The sequence below is a fragment of the Impatiens glandulifera genome, chromosome 1 (assembly GCF_907164915.1).
Source record: "Impatiens glandulifera chromosome 1, dImpGla2.1, whole genome shotgun sequence".
NCBI lineage: Eukaryota > Viridiplantae > Streptophyta > Magnoliopsida > Ericales > Balsaminaceae > Impatiens > Impatiens glandulifera.
In genome coordinates, this window is record NC_061862.1 from 153,604,656 (window position 1) to 153,622,746 (window position 18,091).

Genomic DNA, 18,091 nt, shown 5'->3' on the forward strand with positions numbered 1-18,091 from the left:
ACATTATATAAATATATATCTATTTTTGAATTTTTCTTTTAATAGCACCATAATAAGTCTATTCAAATTAGAAGAGACAATAATTAATGCAGATGCAGATAATATATATATATATATATATATATATATATATATATATATATATATATATATATATATATATATATATATATATATATATAAAAAATAATTGTTCACTTATCATTCTATATATATATATTTATTGTGAATAATTAATTAATCACATTATATATATTTATTTATTTTTTAATCATTATTTTAATAACTCATCATTCATAATAAGTCTAATCTTCATTAGAATATCTTTGGATTAATAAATATGATATATAATTAAATATTTAATCACTTTATTAATACATAAATATATTTATTGTACGTGACTAATTAATCACAATATATTTTAATTATTAAATAAATTTATAAAATTAAAATAAACCATTGATGAATTTACACATAAAAATATTATAAAATAAAATTCTCAATAAAAAATATTAAACGATGGTGTAACTTTATTGTGGATTACTTTAAAGACTAATTCATTTGAATTCTTGAATTCAAAATTAGGAGGGTTAAAGTAGAGAAAGTGGAACAAACTAATGAAATTGTGTCGATTTTTTTATTGTCAAATACTTAGGGACAATTAAAATGATCAGTAGACTAGAATAATTCATTTTCATAATTCAAATAAAGAGTTACATGTACAAAACTAAATTATAAAATTACATTAACAAAATAAAAACAACTAAACAAAATTTTTTAAATATTAAATAATATGACAAATTTGTAATAATTAAAATTATAATAACAAATATCCAACAATCATGTAATTTTTCAGGGTGACTTCAAAAATCCATATCAAAGAGTGATGAAGTAGAATAAATCGAATAAACGGTAATGAAATAATTTATACTAAATATTTTAAACAACGTTAAAATTATTCTTGAACGAGAGTTGATAAGCAACACCGCAAAATATTATGCGAATAATAAACGATCTATATATATTCAAAAAAGTGAGAAAGACATATAAATAAAGGAGGAGACTTGTAAAATCCCTTTAATTGAAATGTCAGTTTGAATGACTCTTTATTGAAAAAAGAAAAACAATTTCAAACCCGATAACTTTATTTCATTTACTACTAAGAACGGACGAATACGAACTCAAAAAAATATTATGAAAACAATCAGAAGATATGAACAACAAATAATTCACCAATAACTGAAAATATTATTCGAATTACAAAAATTCAAAATAAAAAATTCAATCCAACTAAAAAAGACGTCGCACCGAAAATACAATACATTTCAAACATGAGAAATAAGAAAAATAAAATAATAAAATATTTTTTCAACCCCTAAAATATAAAATAAAATTATTTATATGGTTAAGATGAATGCAATTTACTTACAAATATTATATATTTTGGTTTAAAATCACATTAAAAAATATTGTCTTTCTATTAAATAAAAAGTTAACATACTTAACAAAATAAAAATAAAACAATATATAATGATAAGCTTAACAAATTATTTGAAGTTATCTTCATAATATTTATTTATGCTTTATCTCTATATAATATATTTTTTCCTAAATATGGTTGAGCAATTTTATAAATAATATTTTAAATTTATATATTCACATAGAACTAAAATTCTTCAAATTATAAGAACTTTAAAAGTAAATATGTCAATGAAATATTAATATTTTAAAATCTAAACATGCCAAAAAATAAAAAAATAAAATAAACCCTCTACCCAAATAACCAAGATCAAACAAGCCCTAAAATAAAAATTTGAACTTTGACGGTTTGACCTTTTACCAAACACTATTTCGATTTGATTTTTAATTTTTATTTTTTGGTCGCCGGCCATTCTCGAGCGTATAAAAGCTCGAACAGGGACAGCTCTTTTTCACTAGTCCCTGTGTTGTGCCGCTTGCTTCATAACCCCCATCTTCTTCTCTCTCTATAAAATTTGAGAAGAGTATGCTTTTTTGCTTATATATATAAAATATACTCATCGAACAGAAAGCTTATTAACTGATCTTTCGCAATTATTCACCAATTTCTCTCTACAAGCCTCTTTCCCTAACACCCACTTGCCCCTTTTTCTCTGAAATCAAGGATACAAGAATCATCGATATGGTCGAGACAAGACGAAGCTCATCGGCCTCGAAGCGTCCGCTTTCATCCCCTCGTTCATCTTCGGCTTCAAGCGGCAAGAGATCAAAGGTTTGTTCTTTCTTTCTTCATATTCGATGCGATTCTGAGTTGGGTTCGAAGACCCTTTTCTCAATTTCAACCATTTCTTGATCTTTATTAGATTTACATGGATCTTCTTCGATTCAATCGATAAATGTTCTTGCTTTCTTTGTTTTTGTTTTGTTTTGTTTAGGGGAATGATGCAACCCCTTCATCAACAGCGGGGACATTCGTTCCTCCGGTTGAAACACAAGGGCCGACGAAAGAATCTGGGTTTGAATCTCGATCTTCTGATCCTCCTATCGCTGTTGCATTGAAATCGGCGGATGAAATTGATTCTGCTGTATCTGATAAGCCTGCGGAGGTTCAAGTTGAATCCAAGCGTTTGCCATCTCCGACTCCTTTAGGTATTAGATATTTACTATAGATTGCATGTCAATTTTAGATATATGGGTTTTGGTTTATACCCTTTTTTTTCTTATGTTTATGTGATTCAAAAGCTGAGGCGGTTCAGGCCAAGCCAGTTACTGCTGTATTCAATCGGCCTAAAAGGCGACAAGTTAAACCTAATGTCAAGGTCGCATGGGGCAAGCTTATTTCCCAGTGCTCTCCGGTAGGTTATGAACTGTTAATGTTATATCTGTTTGCAAGAATTTTGCAAGGAAGTTAATGTGATGAATGGAATGTGTTTACAGAATCCTCATGTGATTATGAATGATCCAATTCTCACTGTTGGTCAAGGACGTCAATGCAACTTGTGGCTGAAAGACCCATCAATTAGTAAATCTTTGTGTAGGATAAGGCGTGTAGAAGGAGAGGTATGGTTTGTAATTGTATAAGCATTTTATCTTTGTAAATATTTCGAACCATTGAAAGGGTACTGATAATTCAGTTTTTACCATTTGTAGCAAGGAGGTTTACCCAAAACCTATCTTGAAATCACAGGTGGGAAGGGTATGGTCTATTTAAATGGCAAAGTTCAACCAAAGAATGCTATAATGGCGATAAATGGCGGTGATGAGTTGGTTTTTAGTTTGGCTGGCAGGCATCAATATGTATCCTGACTCATTGCATTTTCTTTGTAGTTAATTTTCTTACTTTCTGACATATATTATTTAATATAATAATTCTCCTTAACGAAATCATAGATTTTTCAGCAACTACTTAACAGTGGCGTAACTATTGCTGCTGCTGCTTCGGCTTCTGTTCCTGCTTCTGCTGCTGCTCCGGCTTCTGCTGTTGCTTCTACTTCTGCTGCTACTGGCATAAAATCTTCAACAGGAATTTTGGAAACATGCAGTGCTCATTTCAAAGGTGTGCATTATGAAGCAGGGGCTGGAGAACCATCGTCTGTTGATAAAGCTTCACTACTAGCATCTTTGACTAAGTTGAAGAAACAGTTTTCTCTTCTTCCTTCACCCCCCCAAGATAATAAACTGGACTTGCAACAAGGTTCCGAAGTGGATATTGTATCCTCCTCAGCTGCACATGAGGTTTCTGAAAATCAAACTAAGGATGTTGAAATGAAAGATAACTGTGATAAAAATGATGAGACTGGTGCTGCATCAACAAAGAAAGATGTTTCAGATGCTGTAGATAAGAATGCAAATCTTGACAACTCTGTTTTGGATCCATCAGGAGAACCGGAAACTGGGAAGGTTGCTGAGCTCGGTTTGACTTCTAACATCACTCAAATTCAAAGTGAACTTAAAACAGTTCTTAAGAATATGGATATTTCAGCTTTGTCATCAACAAAGCGTCAAGCCTTCAAAGACAGGTTGAGAAATGGGATCATGACTCCTAACGACATCAAAGTCTCGTTTGAAGACTTCCCCTATTATTTAAGGTACTTTTATCCTAATTTATTTTGCACTAAAAGATGAATTATGTTTCCTTAGTAATTTCTTAGAAGGGGTAGTTTGGGTTGTTAGGGCTTTGAGTGAGACTATGGCCCTGTTTTGAAATATTTTTGTTTTCTAGATCCAGATATGGTACAGAAACGACCAATTGATTTTTGAATATGTGTGAGACTAAGTTCAGATACAACTCGATTTCAAATGGTGTTTCCAAATGAATACTTACATATTGTTTTTCCCATTGACAGTGAGACCACGAAGAATGTGTTAATCTCATCCACATATATGCATTTGAAGCGTAATATATTTGCAAAGTTCGTTGGGGATCTCACGACCCTGTCACCAAGAGTACTATTATCTGGGCCCGCAGGTATTCAATTTTACTAGTCCATATCTGTATTCTTTCTCGTTTCCTCGTTACTTATATAACTTTTGTTTTTTTACAGGCTCTGAAATATATCAGGAAACATTGACAAAGGCGCTTGCAAGGCATTATGATGCCAAACTTCTTGTTGTTGATTCTCTACTCTTACCTGGTGTAAGCCGCTTTTTGTATCTTCTTAAATGGTTTACTTAAGAAATTAAAAATGAATCCATTTGAGGTTCTATTTATCCTTTATAAATTCAGGGATCGCTGTCAAAGGATGCTGAGCCGCCTGTTAAAGATATTTCAAGACCTGAAAGGATAAACGTGTTTACTAATAAGGGAACTGTAACGGCAGTTCAGATTAAAAAACCAGCTTCGAGTGTTGAGGCAGACATAATCAGTGGATCTACTACCTTTAGCTCTCAGGCACAGCCTAGGCAGGAAGCATCAACTGCGTCATCAAAGAGCTTTGCTTTTAAGAAAGGTATTATCAACAACAGTGATATGAACTGACACTCAATATTTAACTTTTGTTCTGTAGTAATGAAGAATTTCATTAATTTATCTTTATATATTTTATTTGGCAGGAGACAAAGTAAAATTTGTTGGGCCAGTACAGCCTGTGTTTTCACCAACTAACCATGTTCCTTTAAGGTAACTACTTGTTCCTTCCATTTTTTTTAAATTTCTTTTATTTATGAGAGATGGGTTTAACAGAATCTGAAGATACTAATCTCAGTTTATGAATATGTTCATGTCTTGTTGTGTCGTCTATACAGAGGTCCAACTTATGGTTATAAAGGTAAGGTTGTTCTTGCTTTTGAAGGGAACAACTCGTCAAAAATCGGTGTTAGATTTGACAAAACAATTCCGCAAGGCAATGATCTGGGCGGTCTTTGCGAGGAAGATCGCGGGTTCTTTTGTTCTGGTGAGATTTTTCACACCTTTTTTTTTCTTCCATTTTTGTTCATTAAATAGGTGCTGATGGCTTGCCTGTTTCTGATTATAGCAACCGACTTGCTTCGTCTTGATGGTTCTAGTGGGGATGAAATTGACAAGCTTGCTATCAACGAGCTATTTGAGGTATGTGATTGTTCTGTTTTGGAGTTTCTATGACTTTGAAGTATTATTTTTCTTAGCCAAAATTAAAATGTGATGCTACTGTATTGCTTTATAGGTTGCCACAAATGAGGCTAAAGGCAGTTCTCTAGTTATATTCCTGAAAGACATTGAGAAGTCTATGGCGGGAAGCGCAGATGCACATACGCTTCTCAAGACTAAGTTGGACAATTTACCAGATAATATAGTAGTTATTGTTTCTCACATCCATGCTGATAGTAGGAAGGAGAAAGTAATATCTCAGTTTCATTTTGTTAATTATTTTCTTAATAACTATATTATTTGATCTAATATATATATGTTTTGTGTAGTCTCATCCTGGTGGACTTCTCTTCACAAAATTAGGTGGCAACCATACTGCACTCCTTGATCTTGCTTTTCCGGTACTCTTTAGATGCTTTGTATTCTTATTGTTTGCTTCAATGTATAGAATAAATAATTGTTGATATTAAATGAATGTGATCTGGGTTATTTGCAGGACAATTTTGGTAGGATGCATGACAAAAACAAGGAAACTCCAAAAGTTATGAAGCAACTTGGCCGTCTTTTCCCAAACAAAATTGTAATCCAGATGCCTCAGGTAAAGAGTATTTTCGTTTGAGTTTATTCCTCCCTTCATGGACGAGATTTATTTATATGTATTTATTCTTTTTAAGGATGAAAACCTTCTAGTGGACTGGAAACGGCAGTTAGATCTTGATATTGAGACTTTGAAGTCTCAAGCCAACCTTGTCAGCATCCATCAGGTTAGCCTTTTACCTTCTTGTGCCAGTGGTGAGCATTCATGTTTGTATTTAACTCTTTATCATATTTTTGTTTTGCGATTTCAGGCTCTAAATCAAAGTGGATTTGAGTGCAGTGACCTGCAAACAGTATGCATAAAGGATCAAGCACTTACAAATGAAAGTCAGTATTTAACAGAAGTATAATACTGTTTAACAATTGGTTTCTTATTTAAATAATTGTGGCCAAATTCTACATATCGTTAGGTGCTGAGAAAGTCATTGGCTGGGCACTGAGTCACCACAGTATGCATGCTACTGAAGTAATTACTAAGGATTCAAAGCTTCTGATATCTAGTGAAAGGTGAACACTTTATTTTAGATTTATCAGTCAAAAATATAGAGTTCTATGAATCTCTCTTTTGTCAACTCAATTCGACTTGTTTCCAATAATCCTACAGCATTATGCACGGGCTTGAGATTCTACAAAGTATTCAAAATGAAACCAAGAGCTCAAAGAAGTCTCTCAAGGTTTGATTTAGTGATGATTTGGGTCTCTTTTTGTTTCTTCTTGGTTATAGTTTTTGGAATTTGACGTTTAATCATGTTGCACTTTATTTTTTTTCAGGATGTGGTTACTGAAAATGAATTTGAGAAGAAACTTCTGGCAGAGGTTATCCCACCCAATGAGATTGGGGTTACTTTTGATGACATTGGAGCACTGGAAAATGTTAAGGATACATTGAAAGAGTTGGTTATGCTTCCTCTTCAAAGGCCAGAGTTATTCACTAAAGGACATCTTACCAAGGTTTGGTCTATAAATTTTAAAATCAAATAAAGAGTAACCATCGTTTTTACCAAAGATCGAGTTTTTTATGTGTATGTGTTTTCTTTTCCAGCCTTGCAAAGGAATTCTTCTTTTCGGACCTCCTGGCACTGGGAAGACTATGCTAGCTAAAGCTGTTGCAACCGAGGCTGGTGCAAATTTTATCAACATATCCATGTCTAGCATCACCTCTAAGGTAAAGCCAATTTGTTTTTGGTTTCTTTCAACATATTTTGTTATTTGGATGTGGGTCTGGGTGAGATATTCCATGTTCCAACCCAGATCCATATACATCTAAAAAGGCGCCTACCATGTAATCTGGCACACCTTTCAGATCAAACGTGTTTGTATAAAAAAAGTTTTTCCAAACGAAACCTATGTGGCTGTTAATTTATTTTTTATTTGTTGGTGACAGTGGTTTGGTGAAGGAGAGAAGTATGTGAAGGCAGTATTCACATTGGCAAGCAAAATCTCTCCTAGTGTTGTTTTTGTTGATGAGGTTTGCATTTGATTTTTGAAGTAAAACCAGTTATTTTCACTGTTATTTATTATTCTCAAACTCCCATTCCTCATTCGTCTTTTGTAGGTAGACAGCATGTTAGGAAGACGCGAAAATCCTAGCGAGCATGAAGCAATGCGTAAAATGAAAAATGAATTCATGACCAATTGGGACGGTCTTCGAACAAAGGATAAGGAACGTGTCTTAGTACTTGCAGCTACCAACCGCCCATTTGACCTAGATGAGGCAGTCATCAGAAGGCTTCCCAGGAGGTGTGAAGAAGGAAGATTTTTGTAACTTTTTTCTATAAAAGAAATTTTGGGTTTTGTTTAACTTTGCTGTCTTTCTCTCGCAGATTAATGATCAATTTGCCTGACAGTACAAATAGAGAGAAGATTATGAGAGTTGTTTTGGCCAAAGAAGAATTAACACCCAATTTTGATTTCCAAGCAGTTGCTGCTATGACTGAGGGATATTCAGGAAGTGATTTGAAGGTATTATAAACATAATCTAGTCATTCTTTCTGTCTGTCTGTTCGTAATCCTTGAAACGTTGTGTTGTTTTCTTGTTTGTTTTTAGAATCTTTGTGTGACGGCTGCCCACCGACCCATAAGAGAAATCTTGGAGCGAGAAAAGAAGGTTAGTTTGGTTTGTAGTCTTCATTAACCAATAACCATATGGATGCTGGTCAACACTGTTTGCTAATAGTTGTTTTCTTTTTTTTTTTGCTTTAGCAAAAGGAATCGGCTTTAGCTGAGAACATGCCTGCACCTGCACTTCATAACAGTGCAGACATTCGCCCTTTGACTGTAGAGGATTTTCGTGTTGCACATGAACAGGTACGCAAGAATTGAATATTTATCTGTAATATACAGCAGACAAACATATTTAGACCGTGGTTTTTTGTGTTTCCAATAGGTATGCGCGAGCGTTTCATCTGACTCTACAAACATGAGTGAGCTCCTTCAGTGGAACGATTTGTATGGTGAAGGGGGATCGAGGAAGAAGACATCGCTGAGCTACTTCATGTAGATGACTGGAGGGAGAAGGAGAACTGTATAGAAAAGTTGATAGATTTCGTTACTTAGTTATCTTTCGGTTAACAACCTTATCGGAATCAGGATCGGAACTGCGTTACAACTCGACTCTTCCCCCAGTGTATCATATAGTGTTATTGGGCTTCTTTATATAGACTGGCGGCAGACATTTCATTCCTTTCTTCTTTCTTTGGTTTGAGAATTGAGAATAGTTTTTTTAAGAATTGAATTTGAATTTTTCATTTGTAATCTGTACATGCAATTTGATTAATTGGAGACCGGTTCCTTATGCACTTTTTTCTATCTTCTATTAATCATTGTTTTTATTTAACTGATTTATATTTTCTTTTATCAATTGGGTATCTTATTTCATAATTATTTTTATGTAAATATTAATTACAATGAGTAGGTGATCTGTGATCTTTTATGAGTTTAAATGATTTTAATAGTCTTTTATTTCACTTTGTACCTTCTATAAGTGTAAATTACTATGAGTAGGTAATCATTGATATGTTTTCTTTTCTGGTGCTTTACAAAAGTAAAATGTTTGTATTAAAATAGATATAAATAAATTTAGTTGACCACTTATTATAATTTGGTTTAGTTTCTTCTATTTTTTTTTATTGTTGACTTCAATATGATTTTTTTTAGTTTAGGACTCATCACTTAATTTAATGTATTAAAAATTTAGTATAAGTGTATTTGATAATATATATATATATATAAATTATATATTATATATATTAACTTATTTTAGTATACTCAAGTAAAAATATGTTAAAAATAAAAAATAAAAATATATAGTTTATTTTAAGGAAAATATGTTCAAAATAAAAAATAAAAATATTTAGTTTATTTTAAGGGAGGAAAATAATTAAACAAGATTATTCTAACAAACAAAAATCACCAAAAAAAAATGTCAATTTATTCTTTTAGATTTAATAAAATTCTGAGTATATATAAAGGTGTATTAAATTTTACAATATATACTATTCAAACACGCATTTCTTTCTTTTACTTTGATTAAGACCTACTATATTCTTGATATTACAATATTAATATTTTTTTAAAATCTTTGAATCATAAAAGAAGATGGTTAGTATGGAGAGAGTGAATGTGAAGAACAATCTCCCATCCACAAATTCATTTTCTAAACCTAGTAATGTACATTAAACATTAATTATCTTCGATTCAAAAATTCATTTCCAAACTCAAAAAATATTTTTAGAATTCATTTCTTACATTAACTTTTTAACCTTATTAATATTATCTATATATTTATCAATTTATATGTTTAACACCAATCTTTTTTTCGTTTCTTTAATAAAATTAATTATATATTAATAATTCACGCACAACAAAATTAAATAATATATTTAAATAAACAAACATATTAAAATTTAAATTATAAAATATAATATAAAAATAAAAAATAAATTAGATAAAATTTTAAATATAATACAATTTAATGAAAATATTATAAATTTTTATCTTAAAATTAAAAAAAATTGAAATGAAATGTTTTAAATAATTTATATAAATAAGTTTAATATTTAAATAAATTTTTTTATATATTTCAAGGACTTATTTTAAAATTTATAAAAGTTTTTGCGAAATGAACAATAATTATACATATGCGTTTTTTTAGAAAGAGAGTAAAATCTCATTTTGCCGCTGCATTTGTCGGCTGGTTTGAAGAAAAAATGGGTATGAGTTTGCGTATGAGGTTCCGTTGAAGATGCCCTAATAATGTCACCTTTGAAAAAATAAAATATGAGGATACATGTGAGTTTAAATTTGAGGGATGAAATGATAATTGTTCGAATTGAGAAAGTGAGTTTTACACGATAAAAACCGTTCAGTTTTAATTTGGATTTTACACCGTTTAAACTGTTATTTTATTTATTTTTACGTGGAGAATTTATTTCTTAATTGGTATCGAAAAATAAAGCGATAAAAACATAAACTTTATAGTAAACCCTATAACTAGTCTTCCCGTCGAATCTCGAAAATATTGATTTTTAAGGTATACCGAAAAAAAAATAAGATATAATACCAATACCGAAATTATTGTTACGGTAAAAATACGAGATTTTTAAAATTTTGGTATATCGAGATATACCAAAATACCGAATTAGTATTTATAAGTTAATATATATATATATATTATAAGGAAATAATTAAATAAATTTGATATTAATTTAATTATAAAAATATAATTTTTGAATAATATCATACTTAAATATTATTCAATATATGTAATTTTTATCAGTAATATATATATATATATATATTATATATTATAAGGAAATAATTAAATAAATTTGATATTAATTTAATTATAAAAATATAATTTTTGAATAATATCATACTTAAATATTATTTAATATATGTAATTTCTATCGGTAAGCCTTACCGATGAAATTAATTTTTCTAAGTTAATATGTTTTTTAGGTATTAAAGGTATAATACTAATACCGTACCGAAAATAAGGTATACTGAAATCAAGATAAGGTAAATGTATAAATTTTTTGTATACCGAAATTAAGGTATATCGAAATTAAGGTATACCGAAATCAAGGTAATGGAAAAGTATGCATTTTTTTGCATACCGTAAGGTATAAACTTACGGTATAAAATATGAATAAAACATTAAGGTATACCGTACCGACCCACCCCTAATACCACGAACAACAGTTTACACGTAAAGATTTACGAAGTAACCAAGAGCCTTTCAAGTTTCAACCCAATTGATTAGTCGAGACCCATAAAATATCGAATACATGGTCGGAAAAAAAAAAACAGATACACATTACCAAAATTTATTTTTTCTTGATCCAGACTCAATCTGGATTCTCAACCTATGCATAACATTCCAGCCTAAACAAAACAAAAACAATCCTAAACTAAGCTCATAAAAAAAAAAAAATCTGAAGACCTGCACAAAACTGAAGAATAGTTTTATTTAATTACCATGGGGATTGATCTAGGATTGAACCCAAATCAATCTTTTATTCATTGGCAATTCCTTGAAATCACCACTCTTGAGCCGAAACTCAATTATGGTTGAACCCGAAACTTATTTCAGAATGAAATTTGATTATTCCTTTCTAAAGTAAGATCGAGCCTAATAATAATTAAGGTTATAGAGAATAATTGAAACACAAGCATAAAAAAGAATATAGAAAACTTAAATTTATATTAATAAAAAAATTCAGATTACCAAGTAAATCAAAATCTTACCGTGATAGCAATCGTCTTATGAATGCCTTGGACGGTTTCTAGACACAAGCTCACTCAAAGAAAATCGTCTAATCTAAACTCACAATCAATCTGAAAGTTTGTTGATTGTCTATCTTCGGGATTTTTATATTTTTTTTTATCTTGTAATTCAATATCAATATGAATTTCAAGTTTCTGATTTTCATTGAATTGTGACATTAGATTATTATTAGCTTGTTTTGTTTTGTTTAAGAATTCATTATTCTTATTAAAACATATTAAATCACACATTGGAACATGGGAGATATGAAACCTTTCTGAACTGGAACTTCGGGGCGGGCCGTTCTTGAGTTCTGCTCAAGAATGGTGAACCTTAGAAAATTATCGACGAGTTTTGAATTGATGAAGGAATTAATCCCAAGTCAATCATTGTTCGATTTGTATCAGTTCTTTATTTTGTTTGAAACTGTTTACTTGTCATTTCTAAATAGTGTTAATTGTTTGAATAGTAGACAATTTCAAATAAAATAAAGAATAGATACGAATCGAACAAGGATAAACTTGGGATTGATCCCCTCATCAATCCATAACTCACCAATGTTTTTTTGAGATTCACCATTCTTGTGAAGAGTCTCAAGAATGGCTAGCACAAAGTTCTAGTTCAGAAATGGATTTCAGATCTCCCCTGTTCCAATGTGATTTAATAGGTTTAATAAGAATAACGAATTCTTAAACAAAAACAAAAACAAGTTAATAATATTCAAACTTCTTCGATCAACAGATCAACAATGGCCACAATTCGGTGAAAATCAGAATATTCAAATTCCACATTTATATTTGATTATAAGAGAAAATAAAGCATATAGTTTTTAACACTTACAGAAATCAGTCTTTAAGTAGCTAAAACTCACTCAACAAATAGCACGATCACTTTGAAGGAATTGTGTCCTTTAATTTAACGTGCAATGACTAAACTTGGATAGGACAAATTAACGGATATAATTTAATCCGATTATTTTAGGAGTCGTAGTGCTTTGCTAGAAGTCAATTACGATTAATGGAGTTAAACCTATAACTATTATAATCGGGTCCTATGAGGTCACACACTTAGAGTTGACCAACTAGATAAACGAGAAAAATGGTTAATTATTAATACATATTAGATATTATTAATAATAAGAAATATTATTTATTTGTGAAATAAAATAATATATAATTAATGGTTAATTATTGAATTTTATTTAATACAAAAGGATTCACTTATTTGCATGAAAACTGAAGTGAATAGAGAGAGAATTGTTTCTCTTTTAAAAACGACTTTTGCTATATTACGGTGAGAACTCTAAGAGTAAGAAATCATCTTTTAATCTAGCAATTGGATTGCTTTCCCTTTGTCTTTTTCGTCCTAGCAGTCGAAAGTAAAGAGATCTAGTCGGGCTCGTGTGGACCAAGTAAAGGAGCAACACGTGGAGCTCTCGATTATTTATTACTACCAGATCTGATCCGGTTCACGCATCAAAGGTATATTTCTATAAACTATATATCATGATTCTATCAATTATGCATGATCATATGATTAGAAGTTTATATTAAATCTATAAATTATTCCGCTGCGAACATCTAATTAACCTACAGTAGTATCAGAGCGCAAGGTTGCATATATTGAAAGGATCAATAACTTAACTGTTAATTTTGATGCGGATCTATATCGATGATATAATTTTACATAGATTAAGATGTAAAACTATCTTTAAGAAAATAAAAGAAATATTTATTTTAATTGGATTATATAAATATTTGGATCAAATAAATATGATATATTTGTTTTCTAAAAGTTAGGAAATCCCACTTATTAAAGATTAATATTTTTTTAGTATGACCTAGAAATACGATCTGAGCATCGTTATGTTTTCTTATAACACGATCTACGTATCGTTATGTATTTTGTAATTTATTTTGATAATTAGATTACTATAAATAATTATGTAATACAAATAAGAAACATGAAGTTCAAGGATGGAGATCCATGAAGGGTGCAAGCATAGAGACCAAAGAAGTTTAGTTTTTTATATATATTTTTTTTGTATCTTAGGGGCCATACTAGGATCACAATTTTCATTGCATTGTTTTTATTTATAATAATTTTCACTAATAAATAAAAGACAATCAAAACTTAAGTTCCTAAAGAAAATTGGGGCAATGCCTTTCCGTGTCATGACCCATGAAGTTTATGGTTTTGGTTGGATAGGTTTCGCAAAAGCGAGGGTGTCTTTCCTCAACCTTAGGCTCCTGATGATGAATCTATACGGGGATTCATAAACCTTGATACGGTTGTACCCAACAAGAATCCTACATTGAATGTGGATCATCAACCAAGAATTATAAGAAGTTATAATTAGTAATTGTTACTTACCTTGAACACACAAGACCTAAGGCAGTGCAAAAGTACGTTGGGAATTGTCTGTAATGGGATCTTGGAATTATTTTATTCATAAGGGACTATAAAAACGTGAATAAAATGTGCATTCACTTATTTTAAATTGTTCAATTATAAGTATTTTGTAAATTTCAAAACATAAACTGATTTGTATGTCATTTATATTCTATAGAATATGTCGAACGATAATTTGAAATTCTCTCTACGCTCAATTTTTGAGAAAAACAAGCTCAATGAAACGAACTTCCTTGATTGGGAAAGGAAGGGACGTGAGAACGTCCTAACTACCTCTATCCCTACTGTGACCGGAACCTCATCAGATGAGGAGAAGGCAACATCAACTCGGGTGAAAACTGAAGCATTGCCTGTTACTTGCCTCGTGCTAGCTGCAATGGAGCCTGAATTGCAAAAGAGGTTTTTGCATTCTGATGCTTATGCTATCATAACTGAACTGAAAACGCTGTTTCAGGATCAGACAAGGATAAAGCGATATGAGACTCACAAGGCTATACTTGATAGCAAACTTGTGAAGGGAAAACCAGTGAGTCCTCATGTGATTAGTCTGACTGGGCTTTTCAAGAGGATGGAAAATCTGGGGACCCCATATGACCAAGAGTTGGCCACTGATATTGTTCTTAGATCCTTACATGATGGTTTTGCACCATTTAGAATGCAATACCATATGAATGGTCTAAAGCATGATCTGAATGAGCTCCATAACATGCTTAAAAATGCTGAAGGCAATATTATTGATGACAAGAAGAAGGAAGTTTTAAATGTCAACAATGAGAAGGGGTTTAAGAAGGTGGCTAAGAAAAAGAACAATAATCAAGGGAAAGGCAAGCAAGTTGCCAAACCCAAGGGTGGTGAGAAGCCAAAGATGGCTGCTGATCATGATTGTTTTTATTGCAAGGCCAAGGGACACTGGAAAAGAAATTGTCCCAAGTACCTAGAAGACAAGAAGAACGGGACTGTGAGTTCCACTTCAGGTATTTATGTTATTGAGATTATGACAACCGATGTTCTCACATTAAATAATAGTCCTACTTGGGTATTAGATACTGCATGTGGTGCTCACATTATTTCATATGTGTAGGGACTTAGAAATAAAAGATAAGTGAAGAAAGGAGAGATAGACCTGCGCATTGGAAATGGAGCAAGTGTTGCTGCACTTACCGTAGGAGATTTAAGTCTATCTTTACCTTCTGGTTTAATATTTGAACTGAATAATTGTTATTATGTTCCTTGCATTACTAAGAACCTTGTTTCGGTTGCTGTATTACATTCTGAAGGTTTTGAATTTAGCATTAAAAATGGAAATATTTCTGTTTTTAAAGAATGATATTTTCTATGCGACTGCTCCAATGAGTAATGGACTCTTTGTATTGGATCTCAAATCAGAATTGTATAACATAAATAACAAAAGACAAAAATTAAATAGTTTGAGTGAGGCCTACCTATGGCATTATCGATTGGGTCACATTAGTGCGAATCACATGAAGAAGATCCACAGAGATGAGCTTCTAAAAGACATGGATTTTGAATCCATTGATACATGTGAATCATGTCTGATGGGCAAGATGACAAGGTCACCTTTCAAAGGAACGTTTGAAAGGGCTACTAAACTACTGGGCGTAATACATACTGATGTATGTGGTCCAATGAGCACTGAAGCTAGAGGTGGCTATAGATACTTCATCACATTTACTGATGACATGAGTAGATATGGGTATATTTACCTTATGTCACATAAATCAGAGTCCTTTGAAAAGTTCAAGGAATTTCAAAACGAAGTAGAGACTCAAAGTGGCAAGAAAATAAAAGCACTTCGATCTGATCGTGGTGGTGAGTACTTGAGCCACGAATTTAATCATCATTTGAAAAACTGTGGGATAGTCACACAGTTGTTTACCCCAGGAACACCTCAGCTAAATGGTGTGTCTGAAAGGAGAAACAAGACTTTGTTAGACATGGTCCGATCAATGATGAGTTTTGTTAATCTTCTGGTATCCTTCTAGGGATATGCCCTCACTACCGCTGTACTTACACTAAATAGGACTCCGTCAAGAACTGTAAACAAAACTCCATATGAGATATGGACTGGAAAGGTTCCAAAGTTGTCTTTTCTGAAAATATGGGAATGTGAAGCTTATGTAAAGCGTTTACAAACAGAGAAGCTTGCCCCAAAATCAGATAAATGCTTTTTTATAGGGTATCTAAAAGGAAGTTTTGGATATTACTTCTACAATCCAACTCAGCAAAAGGTGTTTGTTGCAAGGGATAGTATCTTTTTGGAAAGAGAGTTCCTTTCCAACAAGTCAAGTGGGAGAAATATTCATCTTGAAACAGTTCAAGATGATTAAGAGCAACAAACTCAACAACAAAATGACATGGATGATGTCGATACAGAGATGATTACTTTTGAAGGCTCAGGGCCTCAGAACATCCAAGAACCAGAACAAGAGGATGTACAAACAGTTGTAGATCATGTTCCGGATTTAGTTGTTGAACAAGTTGAACCCACTCGTAGATCGGAAAAGCCAAGGGTACAACCATGACGTTATGATGATTTCATCTTAAATGTAAGCCTTGATGTTCTTATGCTAGAACATAGTGAGCCTTCGACCTATAAGCAAGCAGTGACGGGTTTAGACTCCAATAAATGGCTTGACGCCATGAGGTCTGAAATTGATTCGATGTTTGAAAATCAAGTATGAGACTTGATAGATTTTCCAGATGGGGTAAAACTCATAAGAAGCAAATGGATTTTCAAACTCAAAAATGACAAGGATGGAAATGCATCTGTTTACAAGGCAAGACTAGCTGCCAAAGGTTTTAGACAAATTCATGGTATAGACTATGACGAGACATTTTCACCAGTTGTCATGATTAGATCCATTAGGATAATCCTAGCTATTGCTGCATATTATGACTATGAGATATGACAAATGGATGTCAAAACCGCTTTTCTAAATGATTTTTTGGAAGAGGATGTGTACATGACACAACCTGAAGGTTTTGAAGATCCAAATAATGCTGGGAAGGTATGCAAGTTTAAGAAGTCCATTTATGGACTTAAGCAAACATCCAGGAGTTGGAACTTTCGATTTGATGAAAAGATCAAAGAGTTTGAATTAATTAGATGCGAAGAGAATCCTTGTGTTTACAAGAAGTTTAGTGGGAGTAAGGCAACCTTCTTAGTCTTGTATGTGGATGACATACTACTTATTGGGAATGACATTCTGATGCTAGAGTCCGTAAAAGAATGACTGAAGAAATATTTCTCAATGAAAGACTTAGGAAAGGCCGAGTACATACTTGGAATTAAGATCTATAGAGATAGATCTAAGAGGCTTATTGGATTAAGTCAAGGAAATTATATTGATAAGATTCTTAATAGATTCAAGATGCAAGATTCCAAGAATGGATTTTTACCCATTTAACAAGGTGTATATCTCAGCAAGACGTAGTGTCCTAAAACACCTGCTGAGCTTGAGAAAATGAACAAGATCTCATATGCTTCTACTATAGGATCTATCATGTATGCCATGGTATGTACACGTCCAGATGTTGCATATGCTTTAAGCATGTGTAGCAGATACCAATCAAGTCCTGGAGAAGCACACTGGAGTGCAGTTAAGAATATCCTGAAGTACTTAAGAAGAACAAATGATGATTTCTTAGTATATGGGGGAGATGAAAAATTGATCGTACAAGGCTATACTGATGCAAGCTTTCAGATTGACCGAGATGGCTTTGAGTCTCAATCGGGTTATGTATTTATC

The 18,091-nt window shown here is 31.9% G+C and overlaps 2 protein-coding genes across 3 annotated transcripts; both read left to right on the plus strand.

Moving 5' to 3' along the window:
- Positions 1 to 1,959: 1,959 nt before the first annotated feature.
- Positions 1,960 to 8,937, plus strand: LOC124920228. Of its 2 annotated transcripts, none has more exons than XM_047460670.1 (27): positions 1,960 to 2,251; positions 2,415 to 2,628; positions 2,710 to 2,834; positions 2,917 to 3,039; positions 3,130 to 3,276; positions 3,370 to 4,067; positions 4,326 to 4,447; positions 4,524 to 4,615; positions 4,706 to 4,928; positions 5,032 to 5,098; positions 5,224 to 5,372; positions 5,454 to 5,527; positions 5,622 to 5,795; positions 5,875 to 5,946; positions 6,042 to 6,143; positions 6,220 to 6,309; positions 6,394 to 6,469; positions 6,553 to 6,649; positions 6,747 to 6,816; positions 6,914 to 7,093; positions 7,185 to 7,307; positions 7,527 to 7,610; positions 7,698 to 7,882; positions 7,966 to 8,104; positions 8,190 to 8,249; positions 8,345 to 8,449; positions 8,529 to 8,937. In XM_047460670.1, the coding sequence occupies exons 1-27, from the start codon at positions 2,162 to 2,164 to the stop codon at positions 8,640 to 8,642; spliced, it is 3,795 nt and encodes a 1,264-aa protein (XP_047316626.1). In that variant the 5' UTR covers positions 1,960 to 2,161; the 3' UTR covers positions 8,643 to 8,937. The 2 variants fall into 2 exon arrangements, with proteins under 2 accessions (XP_047316626.1, XP_047316627.1); XM_047460671.1 differs by having other exon boundaries at positions 2,722 to 2,834.
- Positions 8,938 to 14,481: 5,544 nt separating this feature from the next.
- On the plus strand, positions 14,482 to 15,410 carry LOC124911826. The gene is made up of 3 exons (XM_047452352.1): positions 14,482 to 14,937; positions 15,067 to 15,295; positions 15,403 to 15,410. Exons 1-3 carry the CDS (start codon positions 14,482 to 14,484, stop codon positions 15,408 to 15,410), a joined length of 693 nt encoding a protein of 230 aa, XP_047308308.1.
- The last annotated feature ends 2,681 nt before the right edge of the window (positions 15,411 to 18,091 follow it).